Genomic DNA, 27,874 nt, shown 5'->3' with positions numbered 1-27,874 from the left:
GGCTATTTCTTATTGTCAAAATGGAGTCTAGTGGTCACCCTGGAGTTCTCTTTGAGGCACGTTTAGCTGTGTATATCTGTGTGAATGGTTTGCCAAACTGGGTGGCAGAAAGAAGCCCATGGAAATGAAATTCAGTGATGGAGCTTTGTTATGAGGTTCCATGGGAGGAGAGATTTTTAGGAAACTGCCTCAGCTACTAGCTGGACATGCTCTGGGCTTCTAAGCTTCCAAGACAGTGCAGTGCTAGTCCGGTTGCAAACAGAGCTCCACGGTCCCATCCTTTCCACGAGCACCTAGTGTTAGTTGTCGTTGGTTCCCGAGAGAAAGAGGGTCCAATTGTGTTGGTTTGCTGCTGACCGGCATAATTTGCCCCATCAAGCAGGGTTTTCTGCCACACCACCATGGTAGGGGGTGGTTTCCATGGGCCCAGCATACACCCCAGGCCATCCCATCCTGCTACACCCTCATGCACAGAGAGCTCCACAGGACACCTTCCTCAGAAGGGGCTGTGAGTGGAGCAGGTACTTAGCCTTCCAGAACTCACCTCTTGGATGGCATTTAATCAGCATAGGCTGTGTTAGCTATTTTTCTGAGCCTTCTTCAGTTGGGACAATAGTATCCAAGGTTGCCATTTCATGATTTTTTCTTCTTCTTTAATTTATCCTGACCTTAATGCAGTTCTATGTGGATTTTTCCCTTGGACAGAGCGAGTTGGAGCTGAGAAGGAACCGTTAGAGATTGCAGTCGCACTTCCTTCACAGAGGGAAGCAAAGGCCCAGCAAAGGCAATAGACTTGCTCAAAGTTGCCCAGCAAGTTAGCGGAAAGGCGGGCTAGAGCCAGGCCTCCTGACTTCAGTTGCTATGTTAAGGTGCTTCTGTGCTGTTGAGCTGTTCATGAAGCCACCTGCTGAGTCCAGGGCAGTGTGCCATATCCTGGGAAGAGGCAGCCATGTCATCTCTGCCCCCTAGGAAGCTACAGCCAGGGTATCACAGTGCAAATAAAGATGGCTGTCTGATTTAAAACGGCCCTGAGGGAAGCCAGTGCAGTTAGGTAAATTTGACTACGTCCAAGGGAGAGATCTGTAAAGCTCAGAGTGCCCGCCTGACCCTCTGTGACCTCCTGAGAAAAATGAGCACCAAGATTTCTTTTTATGTTTTAGTCTTGTTAGAACGAGACAGACCCCAGCAGGCCTTCTGGACGTAGCCCTAAACCAGGCAAGAGCAGTGAGGAGCCTGAGGGAATGGAAAGGGGGTAGGATTGGGGACCTCATTGCATGTGGCCTGCTCCCTAAACCATCTGTTCTTGCAGATCCCTACAAGCAGCCCAGAGTGACTAGCTAAGTGGGGCAGGGGTCTTTGAAACACAAATCACCAGTGATTACAAAGCCATTGGGTATGAGACTGTCTTTCCTGTCTCCAAGTGGATATGGTTTATAAAGGACAAGGGTCCCTACTATGCAGTGGCTAAGGGGACACTATCAGAGGTTCCTGGGAATGGTGGTGGACTGGCTTCCAGAAAGACAAGTTAAAAACCCAGCTCCAAGGTAAGCTCCAGAGCCTGGACCCTGGCAAATTAGTCTTTTGGCCTGGTTGCCATGGAGACAGACAGGCAGCAGCTGTGAGGAAAGAGGGAACAGCAGCGTCATCTGACATCTAAGATTCTGAGACAGCCATGATGGGGGAGGGGGCTCGGCACCGCCCTTTCTCCCCGAGATACAGAAGCTCCTGTCTGCCCCCCAACGCCCAGACACAGGATCTGGTGAGTTCCACAGGGTGACAAAAGGAGACCTGGCAACAGTGGCTCCTGACACCCTGGGTTTTCTGCTTCTAGGCCAATGCCCGCCCACCGCACACCAGCTGCCTTCTGCTCAGCTTTTGTAGCAAACAGATCTTTCCGCAACGAGCCCCTGGGCCCTGGGAGGGTTCCCAAGCGCCCTCCTTAGAGGGGCTAAGTCATTAGAGGTGAATCTCAGAGTGTTGGCCACCGGAGGCCAATTTGGCCCCAAGATCTCACCATCTCTCTGGAAAACCTGGCAGAAGCTGTGTGGAGTTGTGACCAGCCATTGTCTGGGAAGGAACTTGAAGCTGAGCCCAGAGGGAACTCGGCAAATGATGGGGGTTATTGTTCCGTCATTTGATGCTACACTGATATCATTAATTTGTGGCTTGAAGCCCTGTCCTCCCTGGCCCAGAGGAAACAGTCCTCAGCTCTCCCCTCCTATGGGTTATCTCTGGAAACTGAAGGTGGGAGAGAAGGGGCCTGGGATCCAGGTCGCCTGAGTCGACTTTCCCAGCAGAGCAGCCAGGAGGTTGTGTGTCAGCATCTCGGTTTCCTCTTCTTTGGTAAGAGGAGAAATGAGGCTGGTATTGTCCGGCTTTGCACGCCTGGACGGTACATGTGAGCAGGGTCTGACCAAAGAGAACAGAGCCCTGTAGGGAGAGACAGCAGAGCTGGAGAAAAGCAGAGGCTCCTATCCACCAGCCGGGCTTTTAATGTTGTTGTTTTAATTATGATTTTATATAAAGTAAATGGAGATAATGACCCAATCCATTATCCCTGCTGGAAACTACTGATAATTTTGTTGTGTCTTTTCAGATCTTTCTCTAGGCTTGTACTTTCCCCTTATTATTATTATTATTATCATTTTAATTACATAAATGATATGAGAACATATTTTTATAAAAGATGGGAACACTAAAGATAAATGTAGAGTTAAAAGCAAAAGTCTTATGGTCTCTTCCCTTCATCAGAGACAGCTGTTATTAGCAGTTTAATGTCCTCCATAAATGAATGTACAAATACAAACACAAGTCTCAGCTTTTCTTTCTTTAGCACAGGTGCAGCCATAACATCCACATTGTTCTGCAGATTGCTTTCCCCACCACAATATTACCCTGTGGATTTTTCCATGTTGATATGCCTACCCCATTCCCCATAACTGTTGCTTAATAGTGTACATTTATGGGTGTTCTGTACTTATTTAAGTGGTTTCCTCTCATAGACACTTGAGTTATTTACAATCTTTTGTTATTAATAATGCTCTGAGCACTTGTGCATCTATTTATACAGGGTTTATTTCTAAATGTAGAATTTCTGGGTTGATATGTCTGTAGATTTTTAATTTTTCTAAATACCATGGGGATTTATTTTAAAGTTTTATCTTTTAAAAAATATCCAAGACATGGATGCCCGCTGCAAAGAAAAAAAAAAAAAAAGGTGAAAAGTGTAGAAAGCTATACAGGGGGAACAAAATCACTCACAATCCCTGCACCCAGGCGCCATGACTGTTTACCTTTTGGAATGTTTCCTTCCAATTATTTCCTATGCCTGCTATTGTTACCATGATCAGATCATACTGCACAGATAATTTTCTATCTGGCATCTTTTTTTTACTTAATATTATAAGCATTTTCCATGTTACTAAGGTATTTTGGTAAACATCCTTTTTATGATTTCATGGTAGGTACAATATGTACATTTTTTTCTTAGCTATTCCCTTGTTGGACTTTTAAGTTGCCTACTTTTTTTTTCACGCTAACACCTCAGTGAATATCTTTTTTGTGTTAATACTTGTAATTTCCTCAAGCTTGATTCCCAAAAAAGAGAATTACTGGCTCTAGAGGTAGGATTTGAGTGAATCTGTTTTCTCAAGTTGAATTTTGAATTGCTAATATGTATACAAGGTACAAAATTCCAAAGGTTATGAAATGAAAAAAAAAAAAAATCTTTCTCCAACTTGGTCCCTTAGCTGTGATTTTCCTCCTTAAATGCAACACGAATCCAGGAGGCAACAAAGTGTTATGGTTAAGGGTTTCAAAGGCAACACTATTACCTGGTTTCTTGTATATTTTTCTTAGGAAAAAAATAAAAAATATATATGTATATATACGTACATAAATATACTCTCCTTTTTTCATACAGAAACACTAGCACATCAGATACAGACTTTTGCACTTTTCCATTTTCACTTAATATTTTTGATGATTGTTCTATATATAAAATACAGAACTGCCTCATTTTCTAGAAATATCTACATAGAACTTCTTTAAATGGATTGATCATAATTAATCAGTTCTGTTGATACATTTTGAAGTAGTCTCTTATCTTTTGCTCTCTGAGCAGTGCAGTGATGAGTGTCTTCACATGTTCACCATTTGTCCATGTGCCAGGGCGTCCATCTGTGGAATAGATTCCTCCAAGTGGAATTGCTGGGTTCCAGGGAATGTGTATTTTACATGCCAATCGCCATGCTATGTCCTTAGAGGGTGACCATTTCCTCCCTAAAGGGGATGGATTTAACTAAAAAAATAGTATGGTGATATTTGTGGTGTTTGTTCTCAACTGCCATTTTTTCAAAAGATTCTGTGAAAGATGAGCAAATAGTTAAAAAAAAAAAACTTTTTAATAAAAAATAAATAAAAACACAGAATCTGGGAGAATTTCCAAACCTACTTTTGCCACTATATATGTGTGACCTTGGGGAAGTGCTTATCCTGCTGAACCTGTACTATCTTATCTTAGAGTTTCTGTGAGGAGGAAATGATATAATCCACTAGTACAGTGCTTGGCACATACCAAGGGCTCAAAAGGTGGTGACTAAGAAAAAAAGTTTTTTAAAAATGCACGCCCTCCAAGTAATCCCATCAGTGAGAGGAAGGGAGCCCGCCTTCTGAAAAGTAGGCTGGGCGGGGCCAGCTTTGTTCTTTCCCCAAATTCTCCCACTGGTCTTTCCTGCCTTGAAGAGGAAAAAGGAAATCTGGCCACCCGCTCCTGGGACAGAAACATCCCACACCAGGATCGGCTCTTAAGAGGGGCTGGGGTCAGGGGCCTCACCCTCATTCACCTTATGCACCGTGGAGGAGCCCAAGCAGAGCTGCCTTCACCCTCCGGGCAGGTCCCTGCTGTGGAGTTCACCCCCTGATGGAAGGCTGGGAAGAGAGGAGCGCTGACCCAGCTTTCCATTTCCCACTCAAAGCTAACAGCGGGCGCTTGCTCCGCATGCCTGTGTCTCCGTGCCTCCCGCGGTCCAGCGTTTCAGCGCTGCTGGGGGCGCAGCTGGGTGTGAGGCTGGGTGTGCCCTGGCGTGGCAGGTCCTTGGGAGATCTTAGGGCTCCGCTCCGGCTGCAGGGCCGTCCAGAGGCAGCCCACCTCCCCCGCAAGGAGCTGCAAGAGGCTGAGGCGTCCGTCCCTGGCTCGTGCGGGGGGGCCGGTGCTGCAGTCGGCTCGGCGAGCCTCTGCCCCGATTCAGGATGGCCAGCGTGGGCTCCGCAGCAACCCAAGGCCAGCAAGGCGTGGCCTCCTTGCCTTTTCTCCCAGAACAGAAATGTGCGCTGAAAACTCAGCGGCTGGGGACGGACGCCATTTGTGTTCCCACCCTTGTCTCGGCTAAGGCAGAGCCAATCGGATCCTTGTGTGTAGCTATCAAAGCGTCAGGTAGAAACTACCTCGGGTGGGAGAGCCGATTTGTGTAGCACGGCAGAGCCATTTTCTGGGAGGATTTGGGGTCGTTTCCACTCAATATAGTCACCATGTTGGAGAATTTTAGCCACTCCCTACCCTCTGCCGCCCTCCCGCCGGCACTCCACACACACAGGGCCTGGGGGCGGGGGGCGGGGGGGGGCGGGGGGGGTCTTTCATTGATTTTCCAGGGAGGGCTGACAAGAACAATATGGTGTTGTGCAAAGATTGTGCCATGAGGAACCAGTTGACCTGGGGTTTAGGCTTGGCCCTGAACCTGCTCTGTGACTGCAGTGCAGCCCCAGGCCTCAGTCTTCTCATATATAGAAATGCAAGAGGAAATAAAATCAGACCATGTCAAGTATTGGTGAGGTTGTGGGGAAACGGAGCCCCTCGATTCCCCTTATCTAGTAAAGCTGAAAATATTCATACCCTGTGTCCTGACAACTCTCTCTGTTTCTACCGTGGAGAAATACTTGCATGCACATTCAAGGAGGCTGCCCACTGCAGGACCGTATCTAATAACAAACCATTGAGAACAGCTCAGTGGCCACCAATAGGGAAGGTATAAATAAAATAGCGTTGATATTCATAATGGGTCACAACACAGTTAAGGAGTAAATTAGATCTATAGATGCGGGGACATGGATAGAGCTCAAAATTTATTCAGTAAAAATAGAAAGTTGCAGAAAAATGCATACAACATAATATAATTTTTGCAATGTATAAAACAAGTGTGGATTTTCCTTGGCATAGTCAGATATATGTAAAAGCATTTTTTATATACTCCTAACTCATAACGGTGGCTTTCTCTGGGGAAGGGGAAGGAGTTGGTACAGACAGTGAAAGTGAAAGGGAATTTCAACTTTCTTTGTAAGATTTTAATTTTTTATTTTAAAAAATGACAGTACATTCATATATTAGGGAATTTTAAACTGAATATTCATAAGAAACAAATATTTCAAAATGTAAACAATAGTTAATTCCTGGTGATGGAGAATATGAGTAATTGTTGTTTTCTTTGTTCTTTTTGGATTTGTTTTTAGTTTTTAAGAATTTAGGGATGGGGTTCAGGGGTGACTGTGTGACCCATCAAATCCCTCACCTCAAAGAGCCTGTGCTCTCGTGATTCTAGGTCAGCGTCCCTGAAGTCCCTGTTCCACCCTGAAGGGCTTTGGTGCTCCTGCCCCATCCCCAGCCTTGCACCGTCTTACCAACTGAAACCCGAAACCCGAGGGCTCCAGCCAGGGAAGACCACCTGCGGTTCTCTGCTGCCCCAGGCTCCTGTACTCGTCTGGGCGTTTAGTTGCCCTCTTTCCTCTTCCTGGCACCTTCTTCCCTTCCCTCTTCTGCAGACTTCCTTCAGGTTTCATCAGCCAGCAGCCCCTCCCCCTAGGAAGCATTCCCTGCTCTTCCTCCCTGGGCTCTGGGCCAATTGTCTATAAACTGTGGCTCTTGGGGCCAGCGACTGGTCTTCCTTGTTCTTGTACTCCCAGAGCCTAGCACAGGACTCGACACTTCAGGGCTCCTCAGTAACTCTCTGTTAAATGAATGGACAATCAAGATCAAAAGCAGTGAATTCTTCTCTAGGCTGTTTCCTGGTGTTCATTCCAGAGATTCTGAAACTCTGGGGGTTCCACCTTTTTAAAGGAAGAGGCAGGGCCAGGATTTGAACTCAGAAATTGGTTCCAGAACCCACACTCTTTTATTTAATGAAAATACAAACATTTTATTCAACCAAAAGTATCAATATATTAACAATGATAATGACATTTAATGCCACTTATCATTATGCCAATCATTCTATTATCTGCATTATTTTTTGCACCTTTTAACAATGAATAAGATTTCACCATGTTTTCATCATTGACTTTACATTACTCAAATACTTGGAAATTAACCTACAGTTGACCCTGGAACAACACAGGTGTGTAGAACCCATCTTCTTCTTAACCAGTATGCTCCGAGCCCCCAGTACACTTGATTTGTTCATGAACCAAATATGTACTGAGAGCCCACTGTGTGTCAGAATTGTGCTATAGTAACAAAGAAAATGGACACGGCCTATTCTCATGGATCTTACCTTCAATTTAGGGGGTGGGAGGAGATAGTAAGTAAATATATAATTTGCCTGTTTGTGATTGGAGGGATGACATATACAGGGTGCTGGGAAGAACAGGCTGGAAGGTGGGGGAAGATGAAGAGTTCATTTTTAGACACATTTAGTTTGAAATGTCTATGGGACAACCAAGAAGAGGTACAAATAGGAGTTAGATAAATGTCCGGGGCCCAGGGCTTAAGCCCAGGCTAGATATATAAATTGGGAAATGAGCAGTATATGTGACATTTGCAGCCAAGGACTGGCTGAAATGAGCAGGGGCGTGACTGAGTATACAGAAGAGGTCCAAATACTGAGTTCTCCTTTGCTTAGAGGTGAAGGGAATGAAGAGAAAGTAGCAAAGGAGAGAAGCATTGAACAGCCAGTAAGCTAGAAGGAAAACCCAAGAGTTCAGTACCTTGGAAGCGAGAATAAAGCGATTCCAGGTCAGCTGTGGCAAGAATGATGGGACTGGTGAGTTGGCCCTTGGATGCAGTAACATAGATGTCATTGGCGATCCTGACAAGAGCAGTGTCTGTAGAGGGGTGGAACCCAAGCCTCCTTCATGAGGAGGTTTAAAGAGCAAAGGCAGAGAGGGGTCAGGCAACAGAGACAGCCCTTCAGAGCGTATAGTTATAAGGGAGAGCTGAGAGGTGGGGGCTGTGGAGGACTCAGGGTGGGGAGGGTCTCAAGGCAGAATGAATTGCAGCATGAATATATGCTGATGGGAAAAGCTGGTAGGGTATTAAAGAACTGATTCAGGGAAAGGATCTGAGACAAGTGTGGGGCCCCAGGTCCTCCTTTTCTTTCTTCTACCCTCGTCTTTCCCTGTCTTGATTTCCCTGTGTTTTCTCCTGCCCTCTTTTCCTTGCCCCACTTTCTCTTCTTGTAACGAGCCCCGTGGCCGACCTTACCTCTCTGAGCATGCAGCGTAGGAATTCCCTGTTCCAGGGAGGAGTTGCCAGATGGTCTTGACCTTTTTTTTCATACAAAATCAGGGCTCTGTCAGACCACCAAAAGAGGACTTTTCTGTCCCAAATAAGAATGCGTTGATCACCATAGGCCCTGGTAGCATCTCTTTCTGCTTGATGTCGCACACCATTCCATACGGTTTACCTTTTCTTTGGTATCTTGTGAACCCCACTGGACTGTAAAGACCTCAAGAACAGAGACTCCCCATGACACTTCTTTGGGTTCCTCATGATACCTAGTTGGGTGCTATGCAAAGAATATTCATTTAGCCAACATTTACTGAGTACTGCCCTGTGCCAGGGTGTGTGCTAGATGTTCCAGATCAGTAGTCCCTACCCTCAGAGAGGCCACGGTCCACAAGAGGCAGACGTAATCAAATAACAGCAACTAGACTGTTGAGAGACATACTAGAGAAATGCGGGGTGCAGTGGAGGCTTAAAGAAGGAAGAGGTTAACTCTGTGGGGAAGTGGATAGGGAAGACTCCACAGACGCGGTGGCGATAAGAAGGCACTTGAACAATGGCTGGCAGGTTTGGAGGGGAGAGAGCATTAGAGGCAGAGCGAGAGTGCAAAATCACAGAGGTTTGGAACAGCGCGGTGCGTTTATAAGAGGACAAGTCTTCTGATATGATGTAACAGTGGGTGGGGGCGTGGCCGGAACAGTGGGAGAGGAGCCTGGAGAGATGGGAAAGAATCGTGGCGCTCTTCTCAGAAGCTGCCGGAGGTGACCTCCGAAAATGGCTCACTACTCACTTGACCCAGAAAACCCAAAAATATCATGCAAAGCAAGCGATTCAAATTTTGAGTTCACTTTAAGAACACTCATTAAACAGCCGAGGCCATCAAGGGTATGCATATCTGAAAGCCACCAAGTCTCTGAAGGATGTTGCCTTACAGAAGAAACGTGTTCCATTCTGTTGTTACAATGGTGGAGTTAGTAGGTGAGCCCAGGCCACACAGTGGGGCTGGACACAGGGTCAGTGGCCCAAAAAGGGTGCTGAATTTTTGCTCCACAGGCTTAAAAATGCAGAGTAAAAAAGCTGAACGTCCAGGGGATCAAAGTTCCCAAGGTGCGGCATGAGCTTATAGAGCTCCTGGGCAGAATAACCTATACATGAGCTCTCCCTGCCACACTGAGATGATCCTTACTGAAAAGGAACAGATTGTTCCTAAGTGAGGACAGCCATCAGGCAAAGCTAAGTGGGAGTCCCCTACTATGGACTGAATTGTGTCCCCTCAATAGATGTTTAAGTCCTAGTCCCCTGTACCTGTCAATGAGACCTTATTTGTAAATTGGGCCTTTGCACATGGTCAAGTTAAGGTGAGGTCAACAGGGTAGGCCTTATCCAATATGACTGGTGTCCTTACAAAAGGGGAAATTTGGCCCTGGCCAGGTAGCTCAGTTGGTTAGAGCATCATCCTGATTTGCCAAGGGTGCAGTTTTGATCCCAGTCAGGGCACATCCAAGATTCAGCCAATGAATGCATAACTAAGTGCAACAACAAAACTCTCTCCAATCATAATTTTTTTTTAAATAAAAGGGGGAAATTTAGATTCAGAGACAGACACACATACAGGGAAGACAATATGAAGACATGGGGAGAATGCCATCTACGAGCCAGGAACAACCAAGGCTACCAGAAGCTGGAAGAAAAGCAGGGCAGGTTCTCCCTCACAGCCCTCAGAAGAAAGCAGCCCTGTTGTCACCTTGATTTTGGAATCCTGACCCCAGAACTGTGAGACAATACATTTCTGTTGCTTAAGCCCCCCAGTTTGTGGCCTTTTATTAAGGCAGCCCCAGAAAACTAATACGCCCCACTCCTCCCACTTAGATGGGGCCTTGCATTCTCCAGTGATGTAAGTTGGCAGGTGCGCCTGTAGGAAATGGAACTGAGGGAGGGAGCGGACTGAGGCCCAATCAAGAGGCTGCTGCAGTAATCTGGTCAAGTGATGGGGTCTGCAAACGCCTGCAGTGCTGCCACTTACTGACGCCCGGGCTTAGCCCTAAGCCCTCGAAGGTCTGCAGATCAGCCCTGAGTTCCCGTGAGACCTCTTCCCCTCATGTATTTTCCCTCACGCAGCCTCCCACCCTTCTCCACCTGACGCCACAGCCAGCTCAAGCTTCCGGACTTGAATTCTGCTCAGTGTATACTTTCACCCCACCTCGGAATGGGTGTGATTTCAGCAGCCATGGTTTCAACTTCCTGTGACAGCTGTAACTCCTGTTCCCACTGCATTACTAAGATTGTTGATAAATGCTAACTGCTTGGAAGTTTTGGGAGTACTGGGAATGTGTTCCCGTGCCAGGCCGTGGAAAAATAGGCTATGGAATGGCCCAGAAGTTGAATGAATTAAAAGCAACGAATAACGCTCCCCTATGTTTAGGCCCACCAAGTGCCCATTCAATGAAAGGATTAGATCTCAAATGAAAATCATCGTCCTAGCCCCATATGGGAAAAATAGTGCATTTACCTGTTTGAAGCCCTCAAAAGCCCAACAGAGGGCAAGTGCTCCAACCTCACCATCCCCACACTACTATTCCTGCTCACATTTTCATTATTTGGAAAAAGTCCATTGGAAGAAACAATATAAAGCAATCACTTTCAGCCTCCACAATAAAATAAATGTCACTAGCTAAGGCGACATGATGCTACATGCAAGATGGTGTCCTGAACTGGATCCCCAATTAAAGCCAGACGTTTAGCTAATAGTATTGTATTCAATGTTAGTATTTTAGTTTGGATATGTAAGATGTCAACATTAGCTGGCTGAAGGGTATATGGAAACCCTATGTACTATCTTTGCAATTCTATGGAAACCAAAGATGATTGCAAAATTTAAAGTTTTGAATGTCTATTTTTAAGTATCCCTGAGATAGTAGTTTTTGAATTGCAAAGAGCCTGGACTGTAGAACAGACCTTCAATCATGCTGTTTGAGCCTCTGCCTTAAGTGTTTAGTGGCCAAAAGACAGCCAAATGATTCAACATTTGCCAAGTATCTGTTCACAGCACTGCAGGGGTACCAAAACAAACTCAAATAGAATCCTGCCCTTTAGGAGCTTACACTCTAATGAGGGAGACAAACATGTGTATGGATAGCTACAATACCAGCATAATGTGTGAGGATCAGAGAGATTAATCAAGGTGGAGGGAATTTCGACAGAGACAGAAGCCAAGGGACTCAAGTCTGAGGGCTGATGTCAGCAAAACACTGGTACATATAGGCATGCAGCTCTTTAGGGAGTTGGGAATAGTCCATAAAGCTGAAACTTGGAGGCATAGGGGAAGCTGGGATAGCGGTCTCAGAGACACTGCAGGACCTAAGGTCAGTGAGGATAGAACTCTTTTCTATTTTTAAAATATAATTGTTTTACAATTAATAAAAGTAGTATCTGTTCACTTTAAGAAGTTTGGGAAATCCAGCCCTGGCTGGTGTGGCTCAGTGGATTGAGCACCAGCCTGCGAACCAAAGGGTCACTGGTTCGATTCCCAGTCAGCGTACATGCCTGGGTTGTGGGCCAGGTCCCCAGTAGGGTGTACATAAGAAGCAAACACACATTGATACTTCTCTCCCTTTCTTTCTCCCTTCCCCTCTGTCTAAAAATAAATAAATAAAATCTTTTTTTTTTTAAAGAGGTTTGGAAAATCCAGAATAGTACAAAGAAGAAAACTAAACTCAATTGTTATTTTACCCTCCAGACACATATTTTGGTGCATTTCTTTCATTATATTTTGTTCCTACTTGAGCTCAAATTGTACACACAGTTGAGCTCAAGTTGAGTTGGGTGGTCTTTGTTACTTTATTTAATTTAGCATAATATCACAAGCCTTTCCCCATATTATTAAAAAAGAATCTTAAAGCATGAAGGGAGGTTGCTTAGTGTACCTTCCTCCAAATGCAAGAATCCTTCAACATTCTCAGTGGCTGACTGACAAATCTTCATCTGGACACGTCTCCAAGCAAGAACCTCATTCATTCTTTAAGAGGTCCATTCTATTGTTAGCTAAGTCCAGTGATCACAGAGTTCTTCTATACATCTTAATTGCACTTTCCTGTAACTGTCCTTTTTTGAGATGACAGATCTTCAAATGCATTAAGAATCAAAGAGTCTTAGGGCTTAATTGATCTTGGGGTAGATTGCAGTTACCTCATCGAGGGTCTCAAATGCCATGCCAGGGACCTTGGACTGTAATCCAAGAAACTCATCACATTTTTTAGGTTTCAGGAATTTTTACCTGCTCGTATGATGTTCCCCAAAGTTTAATTCATGCAATGTTTCAAGCATAAAAAAGATGTGATCAGAAACAATGCTAGGTACTTTACACATATTATTTCAGTTAGTTCTGATAACAGCCCTGAAGTAGGAGCATTATTCCCACTTACAGATGACAAAATGAAGGCCCAAAAAGGGGAAGTCATGTGCCTGACCTCACATAAATAGCAACTGAACTGTACCTGCAGCATCATTTAAAGCACAAGATGCAAATTCCTTCTGTGATACAAATTAGCCGTGTGACCTTGGACCAATGTCTAAGGTTCTCTGGGTCTTTTTCCCCAGTCTATAAGATAATTAGCCTGATAAAACAGTTTATTAAAAAAAGAAAAAAAAGCCCCAAAACAAAACGTTCAGAGTGATAGCTAAACACAAAGAACCAGACTGCAAAGCTCTGTGCTTCCGCATAACCTAGTTGGACAGGTGATTTGATCTCTCTGCAAGTCTGCTCCTAACATTTGACAGACCCAAGGTAGGCAAGAGTATAAAAGGGAAGCCCACATACCTTAGGTCTAAGTATTTAAGAGTTATAAATCAAGCTGACACACTATTTTTTTAGATGTGTGCTTTATCCTTCTTCCTTGACAAATATACCTCCATAATAACCCAGAAAGCCATGTTTTGTGTTGAGAATTCTGGGGTGCCTTGGAGCTCCAAGTCAGAATGTGGCAGAGCCAGCTCCCTTTTCTTCCTAGTCCTGGTCTTTCACTACCCCCTGGCCCCGCCCCACCTGGCCTACGTGCCCACAGGTTCTTTCCTTACTCCTTACAAGCAGCCAGCCATACACTCACCAGCAGGGACGTTTACCCTTTGGAGGAAGAACCCAGGGAAGGGGCTGAAAGTGGACTCAGGCCATTTGGACTAGGAGTTCTGGAGTCCTGGGTGCCTAAAGTGGGGTCCAAAAGTGGTTACCAGGCTGTAAGTGGGAGGTCTCCTTGGCCTCATGGGATGCCTTGCCTATGAGAAGGGGCACAGCTGGACAAAGGGCAGAGAGCGCACAGCTCTTCAAAGTGCACGGCCTAGGGCCAGGACCCTATTTGACATGTTTATGGAAGATATTGTCTCTCTCTGCCTCAGTTTCCATTAGGGTGACCAACTCACCTGGGTTTGCCTGGGACTTTCCCAGTTTGAGCACTGAAAATCCTGCATCCCAGGCAAATTCCTTGGCCCCAGTCACCCTTGTTTCCTCGTCTCTATAATTAGGCTAATTATATCTCGTAAGATTGTTAATGAGCATTAAATGAGTTTTTGCATATGGAGTGTTTAGACCAGTGCCTGCTGGGTAGTAAGCATTCTGTGTGCATGTTAGCTATTATCTTTTTTTCAATTATTTTTAATTGTAGTAAAATATACATAAAATTTACCATCTTAACAGTTTGCTTTTTTACTTTTTTAAAACCCATTTTAAGTATTAAGTTCCGTGGTATTAAATACATTCATAATGTATTTAATCATCACTATCCATCTTCATAACCCTTTCATCTTGTAAAACTAAAACTCAGTCCCCACTAAACAATAACGCCCCATCTGTCCCTCCCCCGCCCCAGCCCCTGGCAACCACCATTGTACCTTCTATCTCTATGATTTTAACTCAGTATCTCACATAAGTGGAATCATACTGTATTTGTCTTTTGTGACTGGCTCATTTCACCTGGCGTAATGTCCTCAGGATTCATCCATGTTATAGCCTGTGTCAGAATTTCCTTTATTTTTAAGGCTAAGTAATATTCCGTTGTATGTATATACCACATTTTGCTTATCTATATATCTGTCAATGGACATTTGAGTGGCTTCTACACTTTAGCTATTGTAAATAATCCTGCTGTCAACATGGAGGTACAAATGTCTCTTTGAAACCCTGCTTTCAGTTATGTTGGGTATATACCCAGACAGGGAATTGCTGGATCATATGGTAATTCTATTTTTAATTTTTTAAGGACCTTCCATGTGGTTTTCCACAGTGGCTGTACTATTTTACGTTCCTACCTTCAGTGCACAAGAGTTCCAGTTTCTCCACATCCTCTCCAGCACTTGTTATTCTTTTTATAGTAGCCATCATAATGGATATGGGGGGTATCTCATCGTGGTTTTTATTTGTATTTACCTAATGTTAGGATGTTGAGGATCTTTTCATGTGCTTATCAGTCATTTGTATGTCTTCCCTGGAAAAATGTCTTTTCCAGTTCTTTGCCCATTTTTGAATTGGAATTTCAGTTTTAGTTTTAAGAATTCTCTCTATATTCTGAATACTAATTCCTTATCAGATATATAATTTGCAAGTATCTTCTCTGTTTTGTGTGTTGCCTTTTTACTCTGTTGATACAGTCTTTTGATGCACAAAATTTTAAGTTTTCTTGAAGTCCAATTTGTCTATTTTTTTTCTTTTGTTGCCTGTGTGTTTGGTGTCACATCCAGGAAATCATTGCCAAATGTAATGTCCTAAAAATTTTCTCTATGTTTTCTTCTAAGAGTTTCATAGTTTTAGGTCTTATATTTAGATCTTTGCTCCATTTTTTAGTTCATTTTTGCATATGATATGAGGCCAGACTACAACTTCATTCTTTTGCATGAGAATATCCAGTTTCCCCAATATCATTTGTTAAAAAGACTGTCCTTTTCCCAAGGGTGTCTTGGCACCCTTGTACACATCATTGGACTATATTTGCAAGGTTTTATATCTTGGATCTCTATTCTATTCATTGGTTTATATGTCTGTCTATATGCCAGTACCACACTATTTTGATTCCTGTAGCTTTGTATTAAGTTTTGAAATCAGAAAGTGTGAGTCTTCCAGTTTTGTTCTTCTTGTAGCTACTATCATTTTAAAGGTTCCATTCTACTAGAAAGTGCTAAGTTTCTATAATTGGAGGCATGAGGGGTGAGAAAGAGGGAAGAGTCCAGCAAAGCCACTAGCCGGCTTTGGAATACAAGATGTTGTTGTTGGGAAGATGGTAGTCCGGTGTGGGTCATGTGGAATTTGAGGGCCTTACAGGGCAGGGGCATCCATGAGGAGACATCCTTTAGGCTTTAGAAATAATATGGTTTTAGAGTTCAGGAGAAAGACAGGAGCCCAAGAGGCAAAAGGGAATCATCCCCATGAAAGGAACCGTTAGAAAAAGGTATGGACTTAGATAAGAAGGATGAGGGTTTGAACATGGAGTGAGAAGACTAGTGGGTGCAACGACACCTTGACCCCACTCCACTCACACATTTAATATGTGTACACTTTACCATATTTCATTGACTCAAAAATGCCATTGATTTTTTTAAGACATGGCATTGTTTTATATACCACTGAAAATATGCTGTCAATGATTATGACACGTTATTTATTGATTGTGAGGCACAACTGATTTCAAAGATACAAACGTGTAAGGAGAAAATACATCTCAGAATGAATTAAGATGTATGCCAGGCACTGTGTCAGGCATCATGAGGAGTGGGATAAAGCTCTGAAAAAGACCCTGCCTTCACAAAGCTTGCAATCTCAAAGCAACACCTGCAGATACCTGCAAACCACAAGACTGACTAAGACAAGTGCTACAGTGCAGGCACCAGCGCTGTTGTGAGATCAGCTGCTGCTTGTCAAGTATTTATAGGAGTTATTAATATAGACAGACTTGACAGCCACATCTTTCTTGGGATTTCTAATCCTCCCCCTCTTTTCCCCTGATGCCTGAAATTTCTAGGGACAAAGCCTTTCAAGCCATTTTGGAATGAATTGAAGTAATGAATTAAAACATCACATGCTGAGCCCTGATTGGGGTAGCTCAGTGGCTTGGGCTTCATCCCACAGACTGAAAGGTCATGGGTTGTTTCCTGGTCGGGGCACATGCCCAGGGTTGCGGGTTTGGCCCCTGGTTGGGGCACAAAAGAAAGGCAACCGATCGATGTTTCTCTCTCACATCAATATTTCTCTCCCTCTCTTTCTACCTCCCTTCCCCTCTCTTATAAATAAATTAATACATGAAATCTTTAAAAAACACCACATAGTGAGAGATATAGCTCCTATGGAAAGCAATTTGCCCTTTGACCTTGCAATATATAAACTCTCTGTATACTCTAGGAATATAGCTTGCAGATATATTCACCCACACGGAAAATGCCATTACAAAGAGGGACTGACCCAAAAATAATGGAATTTATTCATAAAAAATTCTATTTTTATTCTTACATGTTTAAACTTCAGTCACTTTCAAAGTACTCTCCTTTTTTCTTTTTTTTGGTGAGGTTTTTTTTTTTTTTTAGATTTTATTTATTTACTTTTTTTAGAGAGAGAAGGGAGGGAGAGATATATCAGTGTGCGGTTGCCTCCCACATGCCCCCTACCAGGGACCTGACCTGCAACTCAGACATGTGCCCAGACTGGGAATCAAACTGGCAACGCTTCGATTCCCAGGCCGGCACTCAATCCATAGAGCCACACCAGCCAGGAGCTAAGTGCTCTCCATTTGATGCAATATATCTATCGAGATGTTTTTTCAACTCAATTTTAGTGCTTCTCACATTTTTTATTTCACCTCTTCCACGTCGGCAAAGCGTTAGCCTTTGAGGACTCTTTTTTCTCCTGGGAAACAAAAATAAATTGCTGGGGGTGAGATGAGTGAATAGGGAGGGTAAGGCATGGGAGTCATGCTGTTTTTGGTCAAAAATTGCTGAACACTCATTATGGTGTGGGCAGGTGTGCTCATAAATCACGCATCATGAAACAGACAAACACATTAAAAGAGTCTTTAAAAAATTCACTGAAGCCAAATGCAGCCTCTCACAACAACACTAGCTGGTACACTGATAGAAATGGGTTCCTAGAACACTCGCCCAGCTGGGGAAGCATGTACTACAAGGGCCCACCCTCCAGAAGATAATTCTAGTCGTATTTTTTTTTTTTTTTTGCGAGGGGGTTCCCCGTTCTTATGCAAGGTCATTCATTACAGCATCATTTGAAATAAACAACTGGGAACAACCTAAGGGTCATAGATAGAGCACTGGTTACCTAGATTATGGAACATTCATTCATGCAGTGGATCCCAGATAAGGAAATGCTTCATCTATGAACACATCTCGGTATGAAAAGATCCCTGACATGTGTTGTTGAATAAAAAAATCCTATGTGCAAAACAGTTACTATAGACTACCATTTGTATTATAGAGGGAAAGAAGAATATATATGCACAAATTTGCTTGTGTACATATAAAGAAACTTTAGGACACACAGGAAGGTAACAATGGTTATGCTCAGGGAGGAATAGGTATCAAATTTGGCAAGTGAGATAGAGAAGAGAGGAGGGATTTTTATACTTTATTTCTAAACTATGTGAATGTGTTATCTATGTAAAATGTTAAATGAATTGAAATTTGTAAAATACCCCTTGGAAAGAGTTAATCCAATGACTAGGATTCCCACCAAAGGATGAAAGTCTACTTTTAATTAATTAATTAATTAATTAATTCAACAACTTATAGCAATCAAGAGACTTCTCTAGTAATAATAGTTAACAAGCATTAGGGACTTATGATGTGCCAGGCACAGTGCTGAGTACTTTTATGTACATGATCTCATTGTAATCTCCTAGCATTACAGAACAGGAAGCTGAGGGTGAGAGAGGTTGTTCTTGTCTAAAGTCAACTGCAAATGTCTGAGCCCCACCATCCTGGACCAGGCCTGGTTCTGGGCACTAGGAATATCAGGGCAAAGGTACAACCCCTGCCTTCTTGGACTTATTACTCTAGTGAGGGAGCCACGGAGGGTTAAATGGCAGGTTCACAGACAGCATTTGAGCAGGGAAGGAAGTGTTAGAGCATGATGCTTAAGGAAAAGGGGACAAAGGGAACAGACAGTCGGGGAACAAGGAGAAAGCCTCTCCCACGACACCCTTTTGCCAAGGACAGGCCCCGTAAGCAACAGTGGAACTCGTCAGCGCCTATGTGGGAGACAAGCCCTGCAGCCTCAGAACCAACAATGAACAAAGGCTGCCGTTGCTCCGAAAGAACACAGGAGATCTGACAACTGCCCGGCGCGTTTGATCAGTGTAGACATGCCTTCTGGACTTTGAAGCCTGAAGTGCTCTCCTTTAGCTGTCTACACAGATCAAATAAGCTGGATGACTGCCATATCTTGACTTCACTTTGTGCTAATCCAGTTACAGCCAGCTCCAGAGCAATTTGACCAAACCATCTGAGCAGAGGCAAAAATAATTCTCATGGGTAAAGATAGTGCCAAGATGTGAACATTAACTGCTTACTGCCACTTGAGGAGGGAGTGGGTTTTGAAGTTAGTTTTAGGAAGCTTCCAAGAAGGGAGCTTCTGTCCCTCTCCACTGTTAAGTGGCAAAACTGTTTTCTCTCCTTACAGTTGAAAGCCCTTCCTATTCCAAGGCTCATGTATAAACACCCATGTGAGTTGACAATAAATAGCTATGGTCTGACTCTCAGAAAAACGACCCCACCCTAAAGAACGGAGGTCACCCCACCACACAAGCACCTTTTTATTCCTGGGATCATTCCAGGGGAAATCTAACCCCAGCTTCCTCAGTCCCCAAGCAACAGTGAGGAACAGCAGCCCCCTGCTCTCGAAATCCTTGTCACAGAGACTGGCAGGACCAGGTCTCTAACAACAAATCCAGAAGCTAAGTGGCACCGTTAAGAAAGATTAAAAATCTACATGAGTTCTAATGTCTTTGTTGCTAGCTATGGTTTCCAGGGAAATAAACATCTACTCTAGGGAGGAAGAAAAGGTGGGGGGAAGTGGTGTAAGTGCTTTAAAATAATCAGTGTTTTGAAAGATTAATTTTTTCCTGTCACAACATTAATAGTCAGAAATGTGAGATTTTTGCATGGCATTTTATTGTATTTTTTTAATGCATCAAATGGGTGGGACCTTCCTCTGGAAATCTTCAGATCAAGTACAAAGACTTAAAGAGAAAGGCTGGTTCAGGGGATAATAGATCCCTTGGCCTTGGGTTCCTTGCTCATTTGCGTTGCCTGCCAATCTGTCACTTTTTTGGTGAGGTCTGGTCCCCACCCCTCTCCAGTTTTTCTCACAATTTCTGAGATTTCACTGACAGAGATGGAAACGCCTGGCTGTTTCCTGGCCAAATTTGGTCTGAGAGGGAGAAGCCTTTCAGGGCTTAGAATCTGAATTATTTCTGGTTCCACTCACATGCTAAGGGAAAACCCACTTATATTGGGGGCGGGGGAGAGGCTGACCCCACACAAGGACAATTGTTGGAGAAAATGCTGTAACAAGCATATTTCAGGTCACAGCACATTGCTAATTGTTTGCTTTGTGTGGCATGTCTGCTGTCTGTATGATCCAGTTTTCCTTGTCTCAGGCACCTATTCTCTGTATTTCTCTCCAGCACATCCCTAGTAACTAGCTGGACATGGAGAATCTTTTTAAATTAGAACTGTTGTTTGAAAGGAGTTGGTCATATTTGTTTCTGGGTTTGGGGAGAGGGAGCCCATTGATTAATAAATGCAGGTGTCTTGCTCAGCCAGGATCTCAAAGCAGGCGCATTGGTGTAATGACCATCACCTGAGGACACAGCTTTGGTCTGGGAATAGGAGGAGTGGCCTGGGAACCATATTCATTTCATTCTTTTTCTTCTGGCCTTTTTGTGGGAAGAGGGATGCCAATCATTCTATTCCGATCTGATAGCCAGGGTCAGACCAGTTTTCTTTGTACCTCTGCTGTACTGCTATCTATCCAGGCAGAGAGGAATTGTGACCTTGTGGCTCCCTTTGTTTTGATTTTTTAAAAGGGCCCAGCCCCGCTTTCGGGAGCACGTGCTCCAAGAACAAAAGCAACACTTAACTGCAATCTGTGTAGTTAGAACTGCTTATTGTTCTTCCTTCTCTATCATCTGGCCAAAGGCTAGGCGGAACAGATGGAGTCTGCATTTAAGCTAAGTGACTGTTAGACCAAAGGAGATCAAATTCCAGAGCTTTTGGTCTAGCAGTCACTCCTGCTTCTCCCCATCAGCTCTGGTCACCAGTTCAGGGACCCGTAGGATGGTAGCAAGAACGCCCATAGTGAGGAAAGGGCCATGCCTGTAATCCGTTAGGGCTGAGTGGGTTAGGGATTACGATGATGTCACAATACAGGTGACAAGCGGGTGTCAAGATAGGGCTCGGATGCGGGGAGCCTTAACAGAGGCGTAGAGAGGCACTGTCCTGTCACAAAGGCTTGGGTGTTTTAAGTAGCGGCACGGGGTGGCGCACCGTAGAGGCACTAAGCTCTCTGAATATTGCCCTTTCGGCAATGAGAAGTAAGTAGGTCAACCGAGGGAGCCCAGGCAGCGATACTCCGAAAGGTGCGGAGGGACACTGCCCCGCCCCGTCCTGCCCTTCTCCAAAAGGATGGGAGAGCTGGCGGAGATCCAGGCCAGGGACCAGGGCCACGGGAACATCCTCTCCTGGCAGGAGACAACCTCTCCGGCCCCGTCGCCTGCCTTACACCTGGGGAGACCCGCAAAGGCCCCCACCCCTTGCATTGTCCTCCTGCCCCAGGAGCCTGGACTACATTTCCCAAGGTGCTTTGGGGTCCAAAAGACCCCCCCCGCCCCCGCAACCAACTGGGCTGTTGGGGGAGGGGCCGGCACGTGCCGCCCCTCTCAGCCAATGTACATCCCTGCATCGAGGTCACGTGCCGCTGTTTGGCGCTTTTGTGCGCGCTCTGGGCTGTTGGTGCTCAGAGTGTGGCCAGGCGGCTCGGACCGAAGAGGTGGGTTCGCAATTCTTGGAGGAGGCTGGGGTCAGCGAGAGGGACGGGGCCGGAGAGAGGGGCTCGGCCTTCGCAGAGGCCCCCTGCTGGAGGGCGGCGGGCGGGGCCGCGGGCCCTAGAGGGGCTGACGGGCGGGGGTCGCTCTGCTTTGTGTGCAGCTCGGGCGGAGCCTGGGCTTTGTCCCCACTCCCTGGGGGCGCGGCTGTCGTGGGGAGGGGGCGCAGCCAGCTGGGCCAGCGGGTGCTGTGGAGGAGACAATAGGGGGCGTGGGCCCCCGTTTGCCTCCCTCACTCCCCCTGCAGGCGCGGCCCCACTGGGTTCCCTATTGTCTGAAGAGGCGGGGAGGTGTCTACAGGGAGCACAGCGGTCTTAGGACCTGACTGCGCAAAGCCAGGGCTGCGTCCGCTACCCGCGATGGTCCTCTCCCAATGACTGTGGGGCAGCGCCTGAGAGGCTAACACCCCATGAAGCTTCTGCCCACGCGACGAGGGGCTCAGACTGCTAGGGTGGAGGTGGGTTGGGTGGGAGCGAAGGAAGTAGGTGGTGACTAGCCCACGGCCTGTTGCCGAGCTGCGGCGGTGGTGGGGGTGGCCTCGAGGTGGTTTTGGCGGGAGTTGGGGGGGGCGTCCGCGGGGGGCGAGCCTGAGATGGGCGGAGTTATCCGGATAGGACCGTTAGCGCCGCCCATCCCTCCCCTTCCCACGCGCGCGGGCTCCCGGGTGTTGTGAGTTCGGGGAGATTCGAAAAGGCGCGGGGAGGCAGGGGGCGGGGCCAGGGGCTGGAGCACAGGGCGTGTTCTGATTGGCCGGGGGCGGCCTGCCTCTTGCCTTGCCTTGACCAGGGCCACGCCCAACCTGGGTTCTGCTGCTGCGTTTAATTCTGTGCAAGTGTTAGACCTTTTCTCTGCCTCTGATTTTAATTTCCAGCTGTTGGGAACCTGTAGTCCTAACGTTTTTGATTCTAGACTGGAGCCTACAAGAATTATAGCCTTTTAAAAAATCAATATGGGATGCACGATTTTTCATGACATAAGGCAACAAATACAACCTAAAACCTAGTGATTCGTAAAACTAATTTTGCCCGCTGTAGGACAGGAGCTTAAGCCCATAGAACAATAGGAGTTCGACGTTACTGGTTAGTATTAGCTTGGGCGTTTTGTTTTCCACCACGGCAGACACAGACAAAGCAGGGGTGGGTATATCATTTGCACAATGAGTTGTAAGCAGTATTAAGATGGCTCCGGTCTTACTGTTGATTTGAATCTGGAATATCTTCTCACTGTTTGGGGGATGGGGAGGGAAATTTAGAGTTTATTGCGGGAGGGACAGGAATCTTGTGATTGAACCTAGTCTAATTTTTTTTTAACCCGAGTTGTTTCTTGAACAGGCAAACTCAGTTAATTTTCTGCAACATTCTATTCAGTTCAAATTTTCCAATGTCTGGTATTTTAGAGGTTTTCATAATTTATAGTTAATGATGTCTTATTTAATTCCACAGTAAGTGATTTTTCTGACATTGATTTATGTGGATGTGATTTGAGGTCCCTTTGGATCTATGACATATAGAAAAGAAAAGAAATTGATTGCATGCTTTTGAAAATCATTTTCAGGGCTTTTCTTGCCTGTGGATTGTGTAGAATATACTGCCAGTCTCTTGTCGTCAGTTCACCATGGCTTCTTCGGGTAGGTAAACTATTTGGAAAAGCTGAAATTGTGATGGGTTTATGATTTTAGAAGAGGAGATGGCACCTGTGTTTTGGTTTTATCAAGAAATGTATTTTGTAAATTGGAGAATAATTAAAGAAGAAAAATGGTTATCCCTTGAACAGATTGAGCTTATAATTAATTGTTTCATTACTAGACGATTTGGCTTGCTCTAAAGCAAAATTATGGAGTTTTACACAAGTCTTTTCATGGAAGTGATTGTCCAACACTACTGTCTCAGAGTGGTGTTTATTAATCAAAAAAATGTTGAACTTAGTTTTTCTGGGAGGTGGTATTTACATAATTTCTTGCTGACAGATGGAACCTTTTCATCAGCCCTAATTCTATTCATTAAGTTGATTTGGTTTTTAGAAAATTATAGAACAGTTTATTAGAATAGGAATACCCCATTTTTCTGAATGTACTATAACTATGATCAAATCCAGATATCCAGGTGAAAGAACTGGAGAAGCGTGCCTCAGGCCAGGCTTTTGAGTTGATTCTTAGCCCTCGATCAAAAGAATCTGTCCCAGAATTCCCCCTTTCCCCTCCAAAGAAGAAGGATCTTTCCCTGGAGGAAATTCAGAAAAAATTAGAAGCTGCAGAAGAAAGGCGCAAGGTAAATATCACATTTCACAGAAAACGGTATTTATTATTATAATGTGGCAAATCAGTTTTATTTCCATAACAGGAGGAAAACAGAATTGTAGCTACACAGTGGTTATAACTACGTGAAAATTACATAATGCTAGTGGCTGGGGAAAAATACCAACCATCATTTATTGAGCTCTTATTATGTACCAGCATCTTTACTCATATATTTTTCTTTTCAATACAGTGACTCTAAAAGGGTCAGCGTGGTCTGAAATATTGAGCCTAAAAAATGATCTTGGGAATCTTAAGTCATTTTCCTAAGTCATATAGATAGTGAGTTTTAGAGCTAGAATTCAAGCCTAGGTCTGTCTGAAACCAAGGTTCATGTTTCTCATACTTTCTCTATGAAACAGATTTGTTGGTGGGAGATTTTTTTTTTTTTTTTTTTTTTTTTGGTCTTTTTAGATTTTGGGAGATTTATTTTGGTTTGTGTGTGTGCCTGTGTAGTGTTTTTGTTTTGTTTTGAGAACTGTATAATAAAAACATTTTTAAATTTCTAGTAATGTGATTGCATTGCTCAGCTGCATTTCTGGTATTGTGGCAATCACTCTCTTATGTAAGCTATTCTCTTGTAAAGTAGGCATCTTTAAAGAGAACTAGTCAGAAAACTCAAGTATTAATATGCTTGTTATAGAAAAATTGGGAACCACAGAAGGTTATAAGTAGGAAATTAAGAGTATTCTCCTACTTCCTAGAAATAACCATTAACATTTTGGTGTATTTCCTTTTACTCAACATTATTCTATTAATTAAGAACTTTACATAGAATTCTCATTTTGTCCCCCTTACCAACAACCCTGATTGGGGTGAAATGGATTTAATTTTAAAATTAGGGAAACTAAGTCACCAAAAAGTAAAGTAGTAACCTGCCCCCAGCCAACACAGCTAGTGCAGTTAAGTCTAATACATTTAACCACATGCATACACATGTAGGCTCTTTTTTAAGCTGCTGGTGCATGTACTACGCACTTCTCAGTGCCACGGTTGTATGCGTATACTCTGGCTCACTATCAACACTGCAAAGCATTTCTCCAGGAAGAATGGCAGTGTCTGCTGTGGTGCATTATCTCCTACCTGCTCCTCTAGGTAGTTTGTGTTCATGGAAGATACGAAGACAAAGGCTGGACAGAGAAGTTTTTAGAAATCAACCCTGGTCCTGTGGTCATTAGCCTGTGCTTTACACTACTAAACAGTGATACTCTTATCTGACTGGGATTTTGCAAAAGAATGAACAGAAACAGAGGCAGATGCTCTAGTTTTCCTACAAGTCAGTGCTTCCAAACACATCGGAATCTGTTTGGTAACAAGCTATTCTGAGACTGGAAGGAAGCACACCATGGTAATCAAGCTCCAGTGGTTGGGAAGTTAATGCAGCTTCCACAGAGAAAAGCTAGTGAGCTTTTCTTTGAAACAGAAAATCTTCTGGCTTAAGTAGTAACCTAGAGGTTTAAATTTTCTATCATTCATGTATTTTCTTTTAATAGTATGGTTTCTTTTTTTATAATGAGCTAATTTTCTTTGAGCAGACTTTGAAGTTAAACAACCAAAATTCGTTTATTAAAGGTTGCTTTCCTAAGTGCATATCACTTAAGTCATCTTGATACTATTAAGCGTTAAACAGTGACTCTTATAAGGATTTCCTTAAGGAGTAATTGGACAAGAATCTCTAAATAAACAGTTCTCCAAAGCGAATGCAGACATAGAAAATGATTTTTCATAGTATTTTGATACAGATAATTCAGGTTCTGACTTCAGTATTATTTAGAGGGATCTAATATTTTGCATCTTTTCAATCCTCTCAATTAATAGTTTCTTTGGTAATTTTAACTTATACTAAATACATTTCAGAGAGCCTAACGTTTTAAAATTTTTTTAGTCCCATGAAGCTGAGGTTTTGAAGCAGCTTGCTGAGAAACGAGAGCATGAGAAAGAAGTGCTTCAGAAAGCAATAGAAGAGAACAACAACTTCAGTAAAATGGCAGAAGAGAAACTGACCCACAAAATGGAAGCCAACAAAGAGAACCGAGAGGCACAGATGGCTGCCAAGCTGGAGCGTTTGCGAGAGAAGGTCGGTGTCTCAGCCTTGAATGGGGAGGGTTAAGAGCTTGAAGTCTCACGTACCAATAAAGTGTTAAGTGAGAGGTATTTTATTTTTAAATAAGATGGAATATTCAACAATTTCCAGCATAATTGCACTTTTCTTTGGAAGAGCAGTAGGAGGCTCAGTTGTTGGATTCCTCATGTGACTCAGGAAGTTCAAAGATTATGTCAAAGAACTCTGAGTATGTGATTCCCATATTGTATAAGTGGGATGTGTTCCAAGACCCCCCAGTGGATGCTTGAAACCATGGATAGTACCAAACCCTATGTGTTTTTCCTATGCATACATGCCTGTGATAAAGTTTATGGCTTCTTTTTGGCATATCCAGATTGCCAGCATTGCTATTGTTCTTTTGCAGTCATTAGTAAGTAAAATAAGAGTTAAGTGAACATAAATTCTGTGATATCATGACAATCGATCTGATAACCGAGACAGTTGCTAAATGACTAAGAGGCAGGTAGTAACAGTGCGATACCCTGGACAAGGGATGTTGTACCCTGGGCAGGACAGAGTGGGACAGCATGAGAGTTCATGCTACTCAGAATGATGCATAATTTAAAATTTATGAAATGTTTATTTCTGGAATTTTCCGTGTAATGTTTTCATACCATAGTTGGCCACAGTTTACTGGAACCGTGAAAAGCAAAACTATGGATATGGGAGACTAGCGTATTTAAAATACTATTACATATATAATAAATGTACTGACACTATGTTGGGCCTCTTTGTGGGGGGTGTGACTTGCCAGGCCGTTTCCTTTGACTGATGATATATATACTGTTTCTTCACAGGACAAGCACATTGAAGAAGTGCGGAAGAACAAAGAATCCAAAGATCCTGCTGATGAGACTGAAGCTGACTAATTTGTTCTGAGAACTGACTTGCTCCCCTCCCCTTCCTAAATATCCAAAGACTGTACTGGCCAGTGTCATTTTATTTTTGCCCTCCTGACAAATACGCTAGAAGCTGATGTAGGACCATAGGTAGAACCAGACTGTATGATGTTGTTTTAGGGGATAAAGGGGAGAAACTGAAAGTGTTTTACTCTTTTTCTAAAGTGTTGAAGTCTTTCTAATGTAGCTATTTTTCTTGTTGCATCTTTTGTACTTCAGTACACTTGGTGTACTGGGTCAATGGCTAGTACTGTATTGGCTCTGTGAAAACATGTATGTGAAAACAGTATGTAGTGGCTTCTTTCAAATTGTTAGATGCTGAATATCTGTTTACTTTTAAATCCCAATTCTGTCCCTATCTTACCAGATGCTACTGTACTTGAATGGTTAATAAAACTGCACAGTGCTGTTGGTGGCAGTGACTTTTTTCTATCCAGGTAATAAATGGTCCAGTGATAGAGAGCCTTCTAGCTCATATTTGTTCTGGGTGGGCCTTTGGGCTGGTGGAAATACCAAGCAGGCACATCACTGCAAGTTCTCTGCCCTTGGACTTTTTCACACCAGAGTTGCTTGCATTGTCTTCTTCCACAATCATCACTTTGTTGTCATGCCTTGGCCCAGATCAGCTGTTATGATAGTCTTTCAGATGTTTATTTGCAAACAAGCATTTTTTTGTTCCTGTGTCCCTATTAAAAAGGCAGACTTGAGGCACAAATGGTGTTTCTAGAGAAGAGTTGAGAGGAAATCGTAAGATCCTAGTTAAGGATGTTCAACAGTTTGCTTTATGCTACAGTTGGGAATGGGAGTGTATCCTAATGCTTCCTGCTGTGGAAGCCATGATTCAAGAATTAGAGTATTTGTAAAACTTTCTGTGCCACTGTAGCACCACCTCCTGTGATGTGATTAAATGGAACCTTATTCTCGGGAGCAGCATTTGACTTGGGTAGTTAAGGTTGGCAGTTGCTTCATATTGTATCTAGAGGGTATCTAGGATATAAT

At 43.8% G+C, this 27,874-nt stretch overlaps 1 protein-coding gene across 3 annotated transcripts; it reads left to right on the top strand.

The window, feature by feature from the left end:
* Positions 1-1,682: 1,682 nt before the first annotated feature.
* STMN1 (stathmin 1) lies at positions 1,683-27,833 on the top strand. Of its 3 annotated transcripts, none has more exons than XM_054571483.1 (5): positions 1,683-1,759; positions 23,134-23,206; positions 23,674-23,846; positions 25,758-25,949; positions 26,774-27,833. In XM_054571483.1, exons 2-5 carry the CDS (start codon positions 23,194-23,196, stop codon positions 26,843-26,845), a joined length of 450 nt encoding a protein of 149 aa, XP_054427458.1. In that variant the 5' UTR covers positions 1,683-1,759; positions 23,134-23,193; the 3' UTR covers positions 26,846-27,833. The 3 variants fall into 3 exon arrangements, with proteins under 3 accessions (XP_054427458.1, XP_054427459.1, XP_054427460.1); XM_054571484.1 differs by lacking the exon at positions 1,683-1,759 and adding an exon at positions 21,461-21,524 and having other exon boundaries at positions 26,774-27,832; XM_054571485.1 differs by lacking the exon at positions 1,683-1,759 and adding an exon at positions 22,438-22,658.
* The last annotated feature ends 41 nt before the right edge of the window (positions 27,834-27,874 follow it).

The sequence above is a fragment of the Pteronotus mesoamericanus genome, unplaced genomic scaffold, assembly GCF_021234165.1.
Source record: "Pteronotus mesoamericanus isolate MK-2021 breed Mesoamerican mustached bat unplaced genomic scaffold, CSHL_Meso_final contig_221, whole genome shotgun sequence".
In the NCBI taxonomy this organism is placed as follows: Eukaryota; Metazoa; Chordata; class Mammalia; order Chiroptera; family Mormoopidae; genus Pteronotus; species Pteronotus mesoamericanus.
Note: the sequence above shows the minus strand (reverse complement) of the source record. Positions and strands in the feature narration are given on the sequence as shown.

What these genes read in the sequence shown, in the direction of transcription:
- STMN1 (XM_054571483.1), top strand. An exon ending in CTGCAGAAGAAAGGCGCAAG is followed by an intron (nt 23,847 to 25,757) that starts GTAAATATCACA and finishes AAATTTTTTTAG; the next exon opens with TCCCATGAAGCTGAGGTTTT. An exon ending in TGGAGCGTTTGCGAGAGAAG is followed by an intron (nt 25,950 to 26,773) that starts GTCGGTGTCTCA and finishes GTTTCTTCACAG; the next exon opens with GACAAGCACATTGAAGAAGT.